Source organism: Pholcus phalangioides, unplaced genomic scaffold (genome assembly GCF_987345545.1).
Source record: "Pholcus phalangioides strain wild (caught in Gottingen) unplaced genomic scaffold, Ppha-v1.0 ptg000017l_1, whole genome shotgun sequence".
NCBI classification, from domain to species: domain Eukaryota; kingdom Metazoa; phylum Arthropoda; class Arachnida; order Araneae; family Pholcidae; genus Pholcus; species Pholcus phalangioides.
In genome coordinates this window covers 46,746,284-46,762,021 of record NW_028301610.1, presented here as the reverse complement: position 1 = coordinate 46,762,021, position 15,738 = coordinate 46,746,284, and the positions used below count along the sequence as shown (strand labels likewise).

The 15,738-nt window shown below is 38.6% G+C and overlaps 1 protein-coding gene across 1 annotated transcript in view; it reads right to left on the bottom strand.

The window, feature by feature from the left end:
* Positions 1–6,735: 6,735 nt before the first annotated feature.
* Positions 6,736–15,738, bottom strand: part of LOC149073971 (solute carrier family 23 member 2-like) — a 29,461-nt gene continuing 20,458 nt past the window's right edge. The window contains exons 8-11 of the mRNA XM_089246491.1: positions 14,930–15,183; positions 11,300–11,573; positions 10,124–10,219; positions 6,736–8,339 (exon numbers count right to left, since the gene is read on the bottom strand). Of these exons, the coding sequence (XP_089102617.1) occupies positions 8,083–8,339; positions 10,124–10,219; positions 11,300–11,573; positions 14,930–15,183 (881 nt within the window). The 3' untranslated portion in view covers positions 6,736–8,082. The remainder of the gene's footprint in view (positions 8,340–10,123; positions 10,220–11,299; positions 11,574–14,929; positions 15,184–15,738) is intronic.

Below are 15,738 nucleotides of genomic sequence, written 5' to 3'. Positions count from 1 at the left end.
CGCCAAAATTCCGAATTGCCCCAGATGACAAAGTATCTAGTTGCGGCCCTGGGAAGGGGTCATCAATTCCCAGAAAGGTTGAAAAAAGATTATTTAAGATACTTCTCTCGTGAAAAAACCATGCTTGGCTCTTACAAAATTTGGCTGGTGCCTAGATTTTTTAATGATTTTTGTCGAGCCCTGTATTTATTTATATTTTATGATACAGTGTATATTTCCCCCAAAATCAAATTACATGTCACTTATTTAAGATTTATTTTACTCTCATATATTGAGTCATATATCAGGTTTTAAATTAGAAAAATAATAATTTTTTTAGTTGCATAAATTTCTTATTAAAAACTCGATTCAAATATTGCCACTTTTACAAGTACGCAAGCCAAATGGAGTTTAAATTTTTCTTAAATAAATTTTAAATATGATTGAAAAAAATAAAACATGGTAAGTTTTATTAATTGATTGATATGTCCAACAGAAAAAAAAGTATTTTATACTACGCTTTATTGATTATAAGTATTAGAGGGCTGCAAAATCTAGATTGTTTTTGAAGATTCTGAATAAATTATCATTAAAGAAAATGTTTAAAATGCATGAATTTATCAAAAATGTGTAGCTATATTTAATATTGCTTACTTTTTCTGTCAGGAAACTGTGCGGAATCACGAGGAACTTTTCCGTTTTCTTGTAATACAACATGTTTTACTAACAGAAGGTTTATACTGTACGTGCACAACCGAATGTGGTCCACACAAACCATAAAATACTGTGGAACTGTCTATCTCAACATTTGTGGGGGTTTTTTTTCAGGGGAAAAACAAGGAGTTTACTTCAAGTGGCTCCAAACACAGCTATTCTTATTTTGCAGAATCACAAACCTCGTCTAGATTTTTCTTCACCACCGTAATTTCTTTATATTCCAATTAGGATCATCTATGTCGGCGTCCTTCACGGATGGCCATCCATTAAGCACAAAAGCTTTTAAAGCCTTGACCGGCGGCGTCAAGAAGAATGTAGTTTTCAGGATCAGAAGGGGGGTCCCCATATGGACGGATGCCTCCAGGTGACATATTCCCCACATAAGCGACACGCTATACACTCCCCGTCCTTCTAATTAGGAAATGGTGATTGTATTCAGTAAACCTGCATTGAAGCAGCCGAAACTGAACCCTATTGAAATGCTCTTTGTCAGCTGCAGAAGGTGCGGCCCCTTTATCATGAAAAAAAAAAAATACATGGAATAAAAAGTCCGCCAAAGATCCCAGGCTAGAAGCCCTTCTCCAGTATGTGGGAGTCCATGGCCGTGCTTATAGCTCGCTGAGTGCCCCCCCCCCCACGGGAAACACGCCACTAGATGCCACGGACGGGCTAGGAGTGAAGATCATTTTATTGTCTGGAAAGGGGAGGGGGAAAGCATCGAAATGCCTCCTTGAGATCGACTGTGATGCCGCAAGATATTTAAAATTTCTATACTACAAAATTTATTGTGGGGGGGGGGCTCAAATGGCCTCAGCCTCTAGGTTCTGGCACCTATTCTTTATAGAGTGTAATTTATTTCGGTTTCAATATCATTGCTTCCCAATTTTCAACTTTCCCCCTCCCCCCACCATGCATCTTTGGGCTTATTTTCATGTCGGCGCCATGGCCGTCCTCCGGTCGCAGTGAACAAAAGAAGAGACACTCCATCGAGAGACACTCAGTTTTTGCCACAGGCAAAGAAGAAAGAGCCCCCTCAACACCTCAAAGAATCTTCCTCTCAGCCGTGGATCGGAACCGATGGAGGGTGCAATTGGGGATTGAACGGCAGGGAAGAAATGAGATAAACGTATTGTCATGGAACAAGAAAGCCGAAGACCATCCAGATTTTTTAAAAGAACTAAAATTTTGTGCAGATTGTTTCCATTAACTAATTCATAATTAGGACAACTTTTGGTTAAAAAAAAAATTTTCATCATTGCAAAATGAATAAGCCATATTCATACGAATTTTTGGGGGGGCTGAGCCGCGTCTTCAAAAATGTTGGGGGGGCTCAGGCCCATGGGCCCTATAGAAGTTTACGCCTATGGCTATGCACCTTGTATATTGATATGATTGCAGCTAGTGTTCCTCAAAATGAGCAATATCACCCCTTTAGGAGGCGATAGCTCTTTATACGTTCAATGCAGTGCTGTCTTAAAGCGTGGGCCCACCAGGGCACGGCCCGGGGGACCTCACAAAAATGAGAAGTTGTTGCAATTTTCAAGAATTTTCCAGGTATGGCCTCAAAAACATCATTTGGCCCGAGGGCCCATGATGCTCTTAAGACGGCCCTGGTTCAATGCTAGTGCCGTCTAGATTTTCACCGCTGGCATTTGTGGCAACAGCGTCCACCACGGGATAGCTCTGTCCGCGTAATAGGAAAAAAACGCGCCTGCGCGATGGAGGGACTGGATTTACGTTTTGCCGCTCAAACCAGACGGTCACGTGGTCTTCTTGTAGATTCTGTAACGTTAGTTGTGGAATAAATGTTTATCTTTCAATTGTGAAGGAAGTATTGCCTTTAACCGCCCCATTCCTTTTACACCTTATCACCATGTACTGTGTGACCAAAATTTCTTGCTTAGATGTGTTCCATCACTCCTTAACCCTTTCAGTACTGAAGGTATTTTAACCGTTTGGTTCTGGGAACAATCAGAAAAATGCTCTGTCACTGTGGGAGAGTAAAAAAGAAATTGATTTTTTTTTTTCAGTTTTCATTTGTGAAATATAGATGGCAATCAAACTCACAGACGCTACCCAAGCGTCACGTCGTTGGCAAACATGATAAATCATACTATATGATATACTATACATGATAATTCATACATGTATTGTACCATTATATCGGGGTACGATCATAAACTTTATCATTATATCGGGGGTCCGTTTATATTCATCACACGTGCTTGACTGATTTGTCATTTTTTTCATATTTTTCAAATTTACCAACGACACTGGAATATTATGCATATTCGCCGGTGAAAGTGATAAATTTATGAAACTTACCACGACGATTGGTAAGTATGCATAACAACCAATTTATCGCATTTACCGTAAAATATACAGTATATGTTACGTACGCCATCTACACGTCATTTTAAGAACTTCATGCTAAAAAAAAAGATTTCTAATCATCACAGGATGATTTGAGCAGACTAATACGCTCATCATCTGTGAATGATGGGAGCGATCTTAGGGTTAAAGTACGACCAACTATTTAACATCCCTTACATACGTTGTTGGATGCTGGTATTTTGAAATATAAAGGCAGATGACAACACAAGTTTTGGTTTATTAGTTTTTAAATATGTTTATTAATAAAATTCATTTGGATTTGTCGTCCCTATAAATACAAATATAAGACACAATAGGCAAAATGCCTAACGAGGTGTCTGAGAAAAAGATGCCTATAACAAATATATGGATGTCATATCTATTCTATAATATAAAATCACAAACAAACTCGAAAAGGGCCTGTTGCTAAGCAACCGAGTGACGGAAGTGGGTGAAATTTTTGAGTGACGGAAATCTGTTACGGAAGTCGGTTTCGATTTTGGGTCAAATATTCATTTAACTATAGCATATATCGGGACCCATTTGACCCATCGGGACCATGTTATGTGCATGTACCAAGAGGCTCCTACATCCTACAGCAGAGTCCTTAGGCTGGAATTTAGATTTCGAGCCCCCAAACCAGCTTTTCAGGGGCCCCTCTGTGATTAATTTATAGTGTGAAAAATCAAAAAGTGATAAGAATCGTTGTGGCCCCTGTCAGCCCTTCCTTTGTGGGGGGGGGGGGAGGTCCATGCCGAGAGGTATATATATGTATAATATACACACACAACAGCAGTGCTCCCAACACAGCGTCGGGGTACCCGGGGAAGATTTCACGTATAAGTAAAAAGTTTTCATTTCCAGGGGCCCTTGATGGATCTCATTGTTTTCTTGCTGCTTTAACGTTGAAAAATTTCGATAGCGGAAGCAAAAGATATATCCAGTCTGGGGCCCCACCAAAAATATGCGAATTGGTGTCCCGGGTAATTGGTTGGGGGGTCCTGGATTTTATTCGTTGGTAAAACGAATACAAATGAAAATTTTTCATGGTACTCGCTCCGTGGGATGGCCGACAAGCTTCCAAGTCGGGGCCCATGTTTATAGGTTTCATTTTGGGTGCCCTGGATTTTATTTGTTGGTAAAACGAATACAAATGAAAATTTTTCATAGCACTCGCACCGGGGGATGACCGACAAGCTTCCAAGTCGGGGGCCCCATGTTTACAGGTTTCATTTTGGGGCCCTGGACGAATCTCATTCTTTTCTGTTGTAGAATTTGCAACAGCGGAAGCCCGAGATAAAGCCAGTCTGGGGCCCCACCAAAAGTATGCGAATTGGTGTCCCGGGTAATTGGTTGGGGGCCCTGGATTTTATTCGTTGGTAAAACGAATACAAATGGAAATTTTTCATGGCACTCGCTCCGGGGGATGACCGACAAGCTTCCAAGTCGGGGCCCATGTTTACAGGTTTCATTTTGGGGGCCCTGGATGAATCTCATTCTTTTCTGTTGTAGAATTTGTCACAGCCGAAACCCGAGATATAGCCAGTCTGGGGCCCCACTAAAAATCTGCGTATTGTGTCCCCGCTACTGGATGTGGGGCCCTGGATTTTATTCGTTGTAAAATTGATAAAAATGAAAAATTCTCACAGGGGGGTGTCCGACAAGCTTGCAGGTCAGGGCTTCATGGAAATGTTGGCAGGTTGTAATTCGATGCCCCTGAATGTATCTCATTGATTTTTGTGGTTTAACATTTTAAAATTTGCAACACATCGGTAGCCCAAGATATATCCAGTGTGGGGCCCCACTGAAATTCAGCGAATTGAATCTGGGGACCCCCATGGGGAAGTTTTCTGGGGATACTTGATGAATCTCATTTGTTTTTTGTTGCTTTATTATTATTTTCATTAAAATTCGCTTCTTCAGTAGGCTGGTGCTTTCACACGTCCCTTTCCCCTTTTCCATAGCACGCTGATGAAGTGGGACGAAATAAACAAGATATGTCCGGGAGAGAAGTGGGGGGGGGGGTTGGAAGCAGGGGGGGCAGAGCCCCCCTAGTATTTCTATAATATAGCACGTGTCACTGCTTCTTAAAATGTTCCCTAAGGCCGGGATTACACTTTAAAAGTTTTATAAAAGTTAGTAAAATTCAACCGATAAGCTTATCGGTTGTATTTGCTCGAATGTAACCTATGAGCTTTATTGGTTGGATTTTTTAAGTTTTATAAGAGGGATTTTATATCAAACTTTCATAGTGTAATTCCGGCCTAACAAATATATAAAACAAATTACGCCTTTCTTTATGGTAAAATAAATAAATATTCATAACGTCGGGATTACAGTATAAAATTTTGATGAAAGATTTTTTATAAAACTCCAAAAATGCAACCAATAAGCGCGTCGTTGACATTTGAGCGAATGTAACCAATATAGATATTGGCTGTTTTTTCAAGTTTCTTTTTCAAGATCTTTTATCAAACATTTGCATACTGGTATTTTTAGTTCTATTGTAAGCATTTGGCGCGGAAATTTTTTTTTAAGTACCAGGTAAATTAAATCGTTGTCCACCGAAAAAATTTTTTTTTTTTGCTTCTAGGCCTTAATTAGAACTAATGACCTAACGAAAATGTTTCATGATAATTATTTCCTTTTCATAATGTTGCGCTGAAAGACTTGAAGTTTTGCCATGAGTTCTGAATCTCTCTGTATATGTCTACCCATATCATCTGAGTATGAACAAAAAAAAAACAACACAATCACACCAATCGTAATTAAAATTAGGCCGGTATTACACTGTAAAAGTTTTATGAAAGTTCTTTTATGAAACTTGAAAAATGCAAACAATGATCGTATCGGTTACCGCGTATCGATCTTTTATCAAACTTTATAGTGTAATCCCAGTCTTACTGCAGTGTACTGCAGAGAATTGAATCCCGGAATTCAATATTGGAGAGCTAAAGAACATATGGTTGCAGTGACATCCTTCATCATATTCTGTATTCTCGTGTCTACTATTTGTGTTTCTTGTTTGCTATTCCTTTAGGTTATCAGACGCACTGTAACTAGGCATGTGTAACAGGTGCACCCGCACAGGGCCCACCCCAGAATGGCTCATTTAGGCCTGAGAATGGGCCAAAAAGGGACTAAATGCAAATTCCTGCATGAGGCACAGGAATGACTAGTTACGGAACTGATCAGACGCCCTCCTTTTCGATGTCGCTTCAAGCGTTCTCCTACATTTCGGAAAATTCGCCCTTTTGTCCCCCTTTCAGGTTTCCGGAATTATTTTCCCTTTTTTTTTTTTTAAGAATTTTTTTTTTCTACTTTGAAACATATAGGGCTATATCTCTCTCTTCATTGATATTAATGTGTTTTTGTGGGGTTTTTTTCCATTGACCAATAGCCGTCGAAAATCCAGGAACTTTTTCTGTTTTTGCTTTCTTTTTAGCGGTTCTGTTTTAGTTGGAAAACATTATTGCGGCTGGTATTATTGGTCAGAACAGTGGCGCTATCTGCTGTAGAAATTGGGAAAAAGTGACGTTACTGAGGGTGCGCGCAGGCGTCCTCCATTCTCAGTTATCGAATCTGGTAACCCTTCTCTTATTGAAATAATGATTTTCTCGGATTTTTAGCAAAGAAAATCATGATAGATGTCATTAAAGCAAGGTCTGAAAGATGAAAAAATTTTTTTTATTTAAAATCAAAAACTTATGTAAGTCTAAAACCCGACATAATTGAGACGGAAAATATATATAAAACAGTCTATACACAACTATGATCAGTACAAAATGAGCTTTTTTATGCTTATATGATATTTTTCAATGTAAAGACAATGGTGGGCAAAAAAAAATGTACAGGGTGATTGTTATTAAAGTTCCCGTACTCTGAGTAGTATTTCTCAAAAACGGCTTATCTGAATATAGCCAATTTTTTAGGATATCTTAATGAGACCCCTGGGAGAGAGATTTGTGCAATAAAAATAGTTTAATTTCTGACCACCAGGTGGAAAAGTGGTGTTTTTTATCGAATTTATTTTCCTTTTTACCATCGACCACATAGCGTATATAGCAAGTTTCAATGAAATACGTCCTCCAGAATGGGCGCTACATAGGTCAGAGTAGCGTCAGTATACGACCCAGGCTCTGTCGAAGTATACTGACGGGTGCTACATTGGTCTGAGCTGTGTCAGTATACTGAAACTACTCAGACTTATGTAGTGCCCGTTCTGGTTGGCGTATATATTCAATTGAAACTTGCTATATACGCTATATGAACCATGGGGGAAAATGTAAAATGCAATAAAATAGCACTACTTTTTCACCTGGTGATTTAAAATTGTACTTTTTTTTATTTCATAAATCTCTCTCCCATGGTCTCATCAAGACAGGGGCTCTTAACCTATGGGTAGCGACCCAAACTTGGACCGCAAGGGCTTTCCAGATGGGTCGTACAACTCCTCTAACAGCCAGGGATTCTTGAGGTATAGGTCACGACCAAACTTGATTTGCAGGGGTTTCCAAAATGGGTCGTACGAATCTACTTACAGACACAGACATTTGAGCAATGGATCACGATTCAAACTTGATTCCCAGTGACTTCCAAGTTGGGTCATACAAATTCATTTACAATTAAGGATTCTCGAGCCAAACGTGATTCGCAAGGGTTTCTGAAATGGGTCGTAAAAGTTAACTTGCAGACAGGGATTCTTGAGGTATGGAGCACAATCCAAACTTGATTCGCTGCGCATCCTACGCGAGCCATACAAATCCACTTATAGTCCTGTTATAAATGCAGTTATTGCGTCACTGGTTTCATCAATTTCGAAAAACAATCCCATGTGTCACAGAGCTGATCTTGGATCGTGACTGAAAAAGGTTTAAAAGCCACTGCATTCAGATAGCCTAAAAATTTGGCTGTATTCGAATAAGCAGTTTTTGAGGAAAAACTAATAAGAGTACAGAAACTTCAATTATAATCACCCTATACATACATGCAGCTTGCATCTCCATATTTATTTCAGATCTTGGTTGTTGAAACATCGTTCTGGGTTGAAGATGATGTTGGTTTTTTAGATCTGTGATTACGCAAGCAAGATAAATCTACTGGTTGATTAGCATACGTAGGACTAATAGGAAGGAACCTCAATACCTTGATCTTTCTTAAAGCACCCATGCAAAATGGAAGGTCATAACATGATGCAACCTCTTCATTGTTACTGTCTGAAGACATTGTTTCTGCTCGCCACCTGGTGACACCACGTTCGTTATTTGTGCCTGTAGGAATATTTGAATAATTAACATCAGAGTACAAAAATGTTATCTAGAGATGCCTGAAAAACTGAAATTATGGTTATACGGTGTTGTCATAACTTAGTTGTCATGACCCGAAGCCTAGATGCAATAACCATAATGGCATGAAATTATGTGGGGGAAATAAAGACATGATCAGGAGTCCGTGGGAATGAAATTTACCGATAGGTAAATAGGTTCAGGGGAAACACTACATAGCCGTCTCAACATCATGGGTTCCAGGGGTGTGGTTCCAGTGATGTTATGGGGGTCTCATGTTTAGCTCGAGGTAACAGCTTACATACTTAAGTACTTACATTCGAAAACCATAGTTACGGATCTCCTCATGTAGACCCCGGGTCATGCTTGAATGGGCCCATGGGTAAAGATGGCCCTAGTACTATGGACAGCTTTAATGAATTCTGAAAGTAGTGACATTATCCTTCCCTATTTTACATTAAAGCTTCTTCTCTCCGCCCCCCCCCCATTACCACTTGCCATGACCCTCCTTTCAGCTGACTTTCACCCGTGGGCTCCATATCCTAGGACCACAAGGGGGGCCATATGGTCCCCAGGTTGAGAACTGCTGTTCTACGGTATGGAAAGTCTTGTGAAAGTATCCGCATCAGATCCGTACCAGACCAGTCACGTGTTAGATCTGCAACGTAACGCCTGAGGCACGCGATTGACATTTGCTCCTACATTTCTTGCCAGGATGCAAGTCAGTGAGAGATTTTTGGCCTTGTAAAAACTTATTTAGGTTAATGAGGCACATCTTCATCTTGATGTCAATCATTTTGATCAAGTTTGGGCATAGGAATCAACTCATGTGTCACAAGAAATTCCTCTCTACATTCTCCAAAAATCACTGTTTTGTGCGATTTACAAAGCAGATTTCATCATTATATAGGACTATTATTTTTTAAGAATGTTACTCTAACAGGACTAGTCACCGATTACGTTTACGAACAGAAGTAACGCCGCGAAATGATGAACAGTTTCGTGATCCTGAAACTTCAACAAAGACAATGGCTGGGAGAGAGATCTTTTGTGCAGTCATTGCTTTCCTATTGAATGTCCACCTTGCTGCCTGGATCTAACCAAGAGATATCTGAAGTTGAAGGTCTATCTTGGTTGCCTTGTAAACTTGAAAACCTTGAAAGAGATAATTTAACATGGGCAAGAACATTCCTTCAGAAATGTTACTTTCCTCTGCAGAGAATGTTATGAACAGGATGCAGTTCCTAGTACACAAGAGTGGTGCGTAGTTTCATTATGAACTTCTTAATCCAAATGAACGTTGAATGTTTCCTCTAAGTGTCGTCACTTTTTTATTGCCCAATGCAAGTCTTTAAGCATTACATAACACCATATTTTCCCGGTAAATTATAGAACTATGTTTTTACGGAGTCCTTGTTCCTATTAGTCCTCGTGCCATACCAGTTGTTAGATCTGGCAATAAGCTTTGAGCAGTGTCAGTTTACATATAGAAATCCTGTATTTGTGTGAGTACTTATTATGACTCATGCCCACAATTTCACAGCTCTACACATATTCAAGTTTTTTGAGAAGACTCCAGAGAATAATTTGCACTTTTTTCCTAGCTTCTAATAAATTTTTCATGCAACTGAAATTCAATTTAGAAACATTTCTTTGAGGATATACTTGAATTATATTTCCAATCCTAATTTAACTCTGACCGAACGCAGTTTGATAGCTACTCCTAAAATAAAGTTACAGGGCAATGAAAACAAAAAAAAAAAACTTACCTGGTATGGTATTGTCCAAAAAGCATCCCAGGAAACCACCAACAAACATTCCAGTTTCTAAAAGAATGCTGAGAATTTGGTCTAAAATTTCATTTCCTGGAAAAAAAGTTAAAAATTCGGTAAGACTTTTATTAACCTCTTCATGATCACGGGCGTAATATTACGTCCAAATACCAGTGGAATAAATTCAAACACGTTTTCTGTGTTTTCTTTCATCTCTCTTCACCATCGCGAAGTTTTATAGCAACCCTATCATTACGATTGTCTATTATCTGCACAGAAGTTGCTTTTCCTTTCTCTCCTTTCTTTATAATGTATCTTTCTACTATATAAACGAAAGAGCGAAAGAGAACTCTAAAAAACACAAACTCTCATATCTATATTATGTATTATACTTTTTCATTTTATGTTTTCTTCCTCCCGCCCCTTCTTCCTTTTTCTAACGTGTGGTAAAGTTAGGACAAGGTTACCATATTTATCGCCGATTCGTTAAATAGAGATAATCCAAACTTCTTGCCAAAACCTTGTACGTGAAGTGGTTAAAGAACTTTCGCCCATTACTTGAAGCGATATTTAGTTTTCAAACTTATATATATCTTACTGCCAAAGCCCGAAGTGCTGCCAATTCACGAAATTGCCGAGAGGTTTGGCCCTAGTCAGATTTTCAGAAACGATTCGGGCTTTGGCCGACTAATTCGCCAAAGTGGTAGGGGATCCCTGGTCAAAGTTCGTTGTGCTGATGTAAGACGGTCCGATAGGCGTCAAATTCATCTTTTCCATCGCCAACGCGTGACACATGACTATATATATAGTAGCTATATTGGATTAGCCCCACGTGACGGGAGAAAAAAAAGATTACTGCATCGTGACTGTGGATCGATGGATTGCCATAGCTAATGTGAACATAATTCTCACGAAAAAATACGCCAACTTGGCTATGATCCCGAATCATGTCTTTTGTTATCGGACTTTGGCCAGAGATCTTCGGCTACTACGTGAACTGGCTGGCTAAAGCCCAAAATTCAGACATTGACCTAGTCAATATTCAATGAAATCGGTCGTTTCGCGAACTGGCCAATTTCGGGCTTTGGCAGCAACATATACACACAAAAAGTAAAAAAAAAAAAATGCTTAAATATATTTCTTGCATAACATTAGATATTAAAAACTATTGACCTGTTCTGATTGCATCTCGATTTTCAGCAAACCACGTAGGGATACTAAGCCCCATGAAGATGGAAAATCCAATAACAAAGAGATTACGTGAGCTGTTGAGATTCACAAACTGCAAGTTTGACAAGCCAACTGCTGTAACGATACCAAAAGTTACGCAAAATATTCCACCCATCACTGGTGAAGGTATTGCAACGAAGACAGCCCCCAGTTTCCCGATGATACCACAAACAGCTATGATAACTGCGGCATATTGTATAACTCGACGACTTCCAACCTGCAAAATAGGGATTGAAATATTCAATATTCTAATCAATAGTAAATTCACTAGAAGGCAAAACAAAAGGCCTACAGATTTGCTTCCTTCTATTATTTGTGTGCTTAAGGCGTAAATTTTACTATAAAAAGTTCTAAAAATCGTGACTGGGTAGAAAAATATATTCCTAAAAAATAAGTTTGAATTTTTTCCTGCAGTCAAAACTCGGTTTACGAACTTTATTCGTTCCTTAAGTTCGTTCGCAAACTGAAATCATTTTCCCCCATAGGAATCAATGTAAAATACAAATAAATACAAATACAAATACAACGCCACAACAGGCAAAATGCCCAACGAGGTGGCTGATAAAAAGATGCCCATAAAAATATGGATGTCATATGTTTAAAAAATACAGCAACCCCATTAAAAATGCAATTAACACAAATTATAAACAATATATACACATGATAAAATATTATACAATGCCCATAAAGAATACTTATGGTTGTCTTATTCTAAGAATGGATAGCTTCTCGATTTACCCCAACATGTTTATCGTATTTCTTTTTAAACGTGTCAATTGTGTTACAATTTACTACCTCCGGGGGTAAGCTATTCCATTTATTAACAACCCTATTCGAGAAAAATTCCCTGTGACACCATAACCTTGCATTGTCCCTCACCAATCGATACTGGTGTCCCCTTGTAAAAGCGGTTGATTGGCGGTGTACTAAAAGTTCATGGTCCATCCTATCCATCCCATTGAAAATTTTGAACACTTCGATCATATCTCCTCGACACCTGCGTTCATCCAATGTAAACATATTCAAAAAATGAAGTCTCTCTTCATAACTCAAGCCCTGTGTGCCAATAAGGACACGCGTAGCTCTTCTCTGCACCCCTTCAACCAAGTCTATGTCCCTCTGTAGGTATGGTCTCCAAAACCTTACCGCATACTCCAGTCCAGGACGAACTAAGCCTCGAAAAAGCGGAAGAATGACTTTAGGAGAACGCGAAGAGACCTTTTTGAAAATGAGACCAAGCATTCTATTCGCTTTTTTGACAACCGCTGAACAATGTTCAGAAGTGAAATGAATTAATCCGTTCTTAGGACTCCGAAGATTTTCCATTGTGAACTTTTACTGTCCTGCTCCTGTCCATAACCAATGTGGTTATCATTAAACCAACACTGAAAAAATTACCATAATTCGAAAGAGATTAAATTCGAACGGAATGAAAACGTTGCAAGACGGCAAAGTCTGGATTCATGAATATGTATCATCTATAATCACAGTGTCAAAAAAGCCTTCAAAATCTCCGTTTCCAACACTATCTGGCGATAAAATACACTCTAAGCCAAACTGATGGTTCTGTAAGACGACTATTCGTTCTACATCAGATTAGAAAACATCTTTGAAATTTTTTTTCTCTTCAGAGCTTCATAAAGTTTGAAATGACCTGCTGTAGGTCATTGAGAGAAGCCGTATTTGGTGGCAGGAATTTTACTCTGATGGAATATGGATAATTCTTCAATCAGATGTTATCGGGGAAAAAAAAATTGTAATCTCTCACACTTCTGAAATATGCTTCTTCTGGGATTTAGACCGTTTTGCGAGTTCGTAAGCTGAATAATTTTTTGTTGTTCGTAAATCGAGGGTTGATTATACTTTTTTATTATATGTACCATGGTACAAAGAAAGTTCAAGATAGAACGAAAGGTCCATGTTTGAAGCATAGGACAGTAATTCCCAAATCGGGGAAATTCTGATTCCTCTCTAAGGGTTAGAACATAGCGCGTCCGTATTTCCGATTCTGGAAACCCGCGTCGTCTCTGATTGGTTAAAATCCCGAATTTAAACTTGTTTTAGCTTTTAAAAACGGGTGACTAACGGGAAAAATTTCTCGATGTTTCCGATTCCGGCAATCGGTAGCGATCGGGCCAATCGAAATTAGGAAACGCTTCCTTCATCCCTGATTCTGCGTACGCCCCTGATTGGGGCGTGTGTCTGACCACCGCTCTCTGATGCTCTGTAGTGAACTTTGCTATGAATGCACAAGGATCATTTTCACATGACAATAATCTAAAAAGTGAAAACACTATTTTTAGGTTGTGTTTGAAGGTTTTGAGCATTAATTAATGGATGTTATAGCTTGCCGTTGCTAGTTGGTGCGAGCATGGTTCATCATGGTTTCTCAAAATTCTAGAGATATTGATCACAGTCATGCCAATATGGGTGCTTTAGAACAACCATTTGAATAATTTGGGGTAATTCTTTTCTATTTAGTTACCGATGCGATTTTATGGAATTATTGCGGATGAGCGAGTCTGGTCTTGACTATAGCGCAAGGTGAGCCCACACCATGCGTGGTCAAGTTTTTCAGTTGAGTAATAAATAAATACACACAAAAAATACACAAAGTAAAAATATCATTAAGAGTGTATTTAATATTTTCATAAAAGTGAGTGATGACGTAATCATCAATCAAACATGCCCTCCCTCCCTTGTCATCAAAAGTCAGCAAATCCCCCTTCCCCTCGATACTGACGTAATACTTGAATAGCCTCTGGCTACAAATTTCTCAAAGCCGAATTGTCAAATACAGATTATCCGAATTGCTTGCCAATAGCTTGTAAGCGAAAGAGTTAATTAATACTCATATGACAAAATGACCTTTTACTTAAAAAAAAAAAAGTACCCCGAGAGCAAAGGCAGTCGCCTTAAGGTAAAGAAAGAAAGAAAAGAATTATCAGAGCTCAGTTGTGATCCCCGCAGCCCTCGTATACACTAATCTTACTTGAACAGTCTCCCAGCTAGGTGGGTTTGGTGTATTGTTTCGAAAAGGGTAATATTGAAAAATCTGAGTTATTTCAATGAGCTTGAATGGAACCTTGCTGCTTGAGCAAACTATTGCAAATTTTTTAATTAGCTTAAAGGTGTATCAGTGCATCAGAATAAGCGTAAAAAAATATCAGGCTGATTAGAAAATACTAGATAATTTTCCACCCAGCCGGACACATTGTAATGACCAAGGTCTTTATAACAAGCCGGATTTTTCAATTTTGCAATACTCATAATCCAAGTCACTTGAAATCCAAAGTTCTACTGTACTGCTTTTGTTCTTAGTACGTACATTGTACCGCAACCATTTCCTCAAGAATCTTAATATTACTTTCCGTCCTTGAAAGAAAGGTTCTATAACCTCTTGTGTTGTTATTATATTATTATATCACTATTATACGTAACTAACTATTTTTTTCGAGAGGAAGCTTTCTTCAAAACCAAAGAAAATAACAACATAAACCAAAGACCATAACAACTTGATTTACAGCGTTCATGAGTGGATGAAATAAAATAATCATTGCTATATTCATTTACCTTAGTGATTCCGATGACTCCGATGTTCTGACTAAAAGATGTTAGACCACTGCCAGTACCGAAACAACCAGCGATGACACAACCAACACCTTCCATGAAGATTCCTCTATTGACTGCATGAACTGGTGGTGGTGGTGCTCCAGACAGCCTCGCACAAGCATAATAATCTCCAACTGATTCTATAACAGACGCCATGACACCCGCTATGACTCCCAATACTGGACCTATGTTTATCTCTGGTACCCCGAATTGACCTATGCACATATATGCAAATATTAGTTTTCAATTTATTATTCCATACAATTAATAATAATCCGTAGCTCGATCTGTACTTTTTCGCATGTATATATATTATAATATTTTATTATTATATGTATTTTTTCTCTATAACAGTTATAACATTTTTGTACAGAGTGTTTCAGAAAAGATTTTTCAACTCTGAAATGACATAATTTGAAACAGTGATCGCTAGAAAAATGAAATAAGTGATACGTTTTTAATGAGCTAGCCTGAAATTTTAAATACACCGGTTCGCAAAACTGGTTACAACTTTAGCTAATAGATGACGCCATGGAGTCGGTGCAATGTATTTTAAACTAGGTGAAATTATCTTTCGCAAACATGGTCCAATCACATTAGGATGGATTCAAAATGGTCGCTTTACTTAGTAATGACATGGCACAAGCAAAAAGTGGAATTTGAAGGCACCTTGTGCAATGTTTTTACTCCAATGGATGCGTATACCTTACAGATGAACAGTTCAAACCGATACAGCGTTTGAAAACTCTTACTGTAAACAATGACCTTCG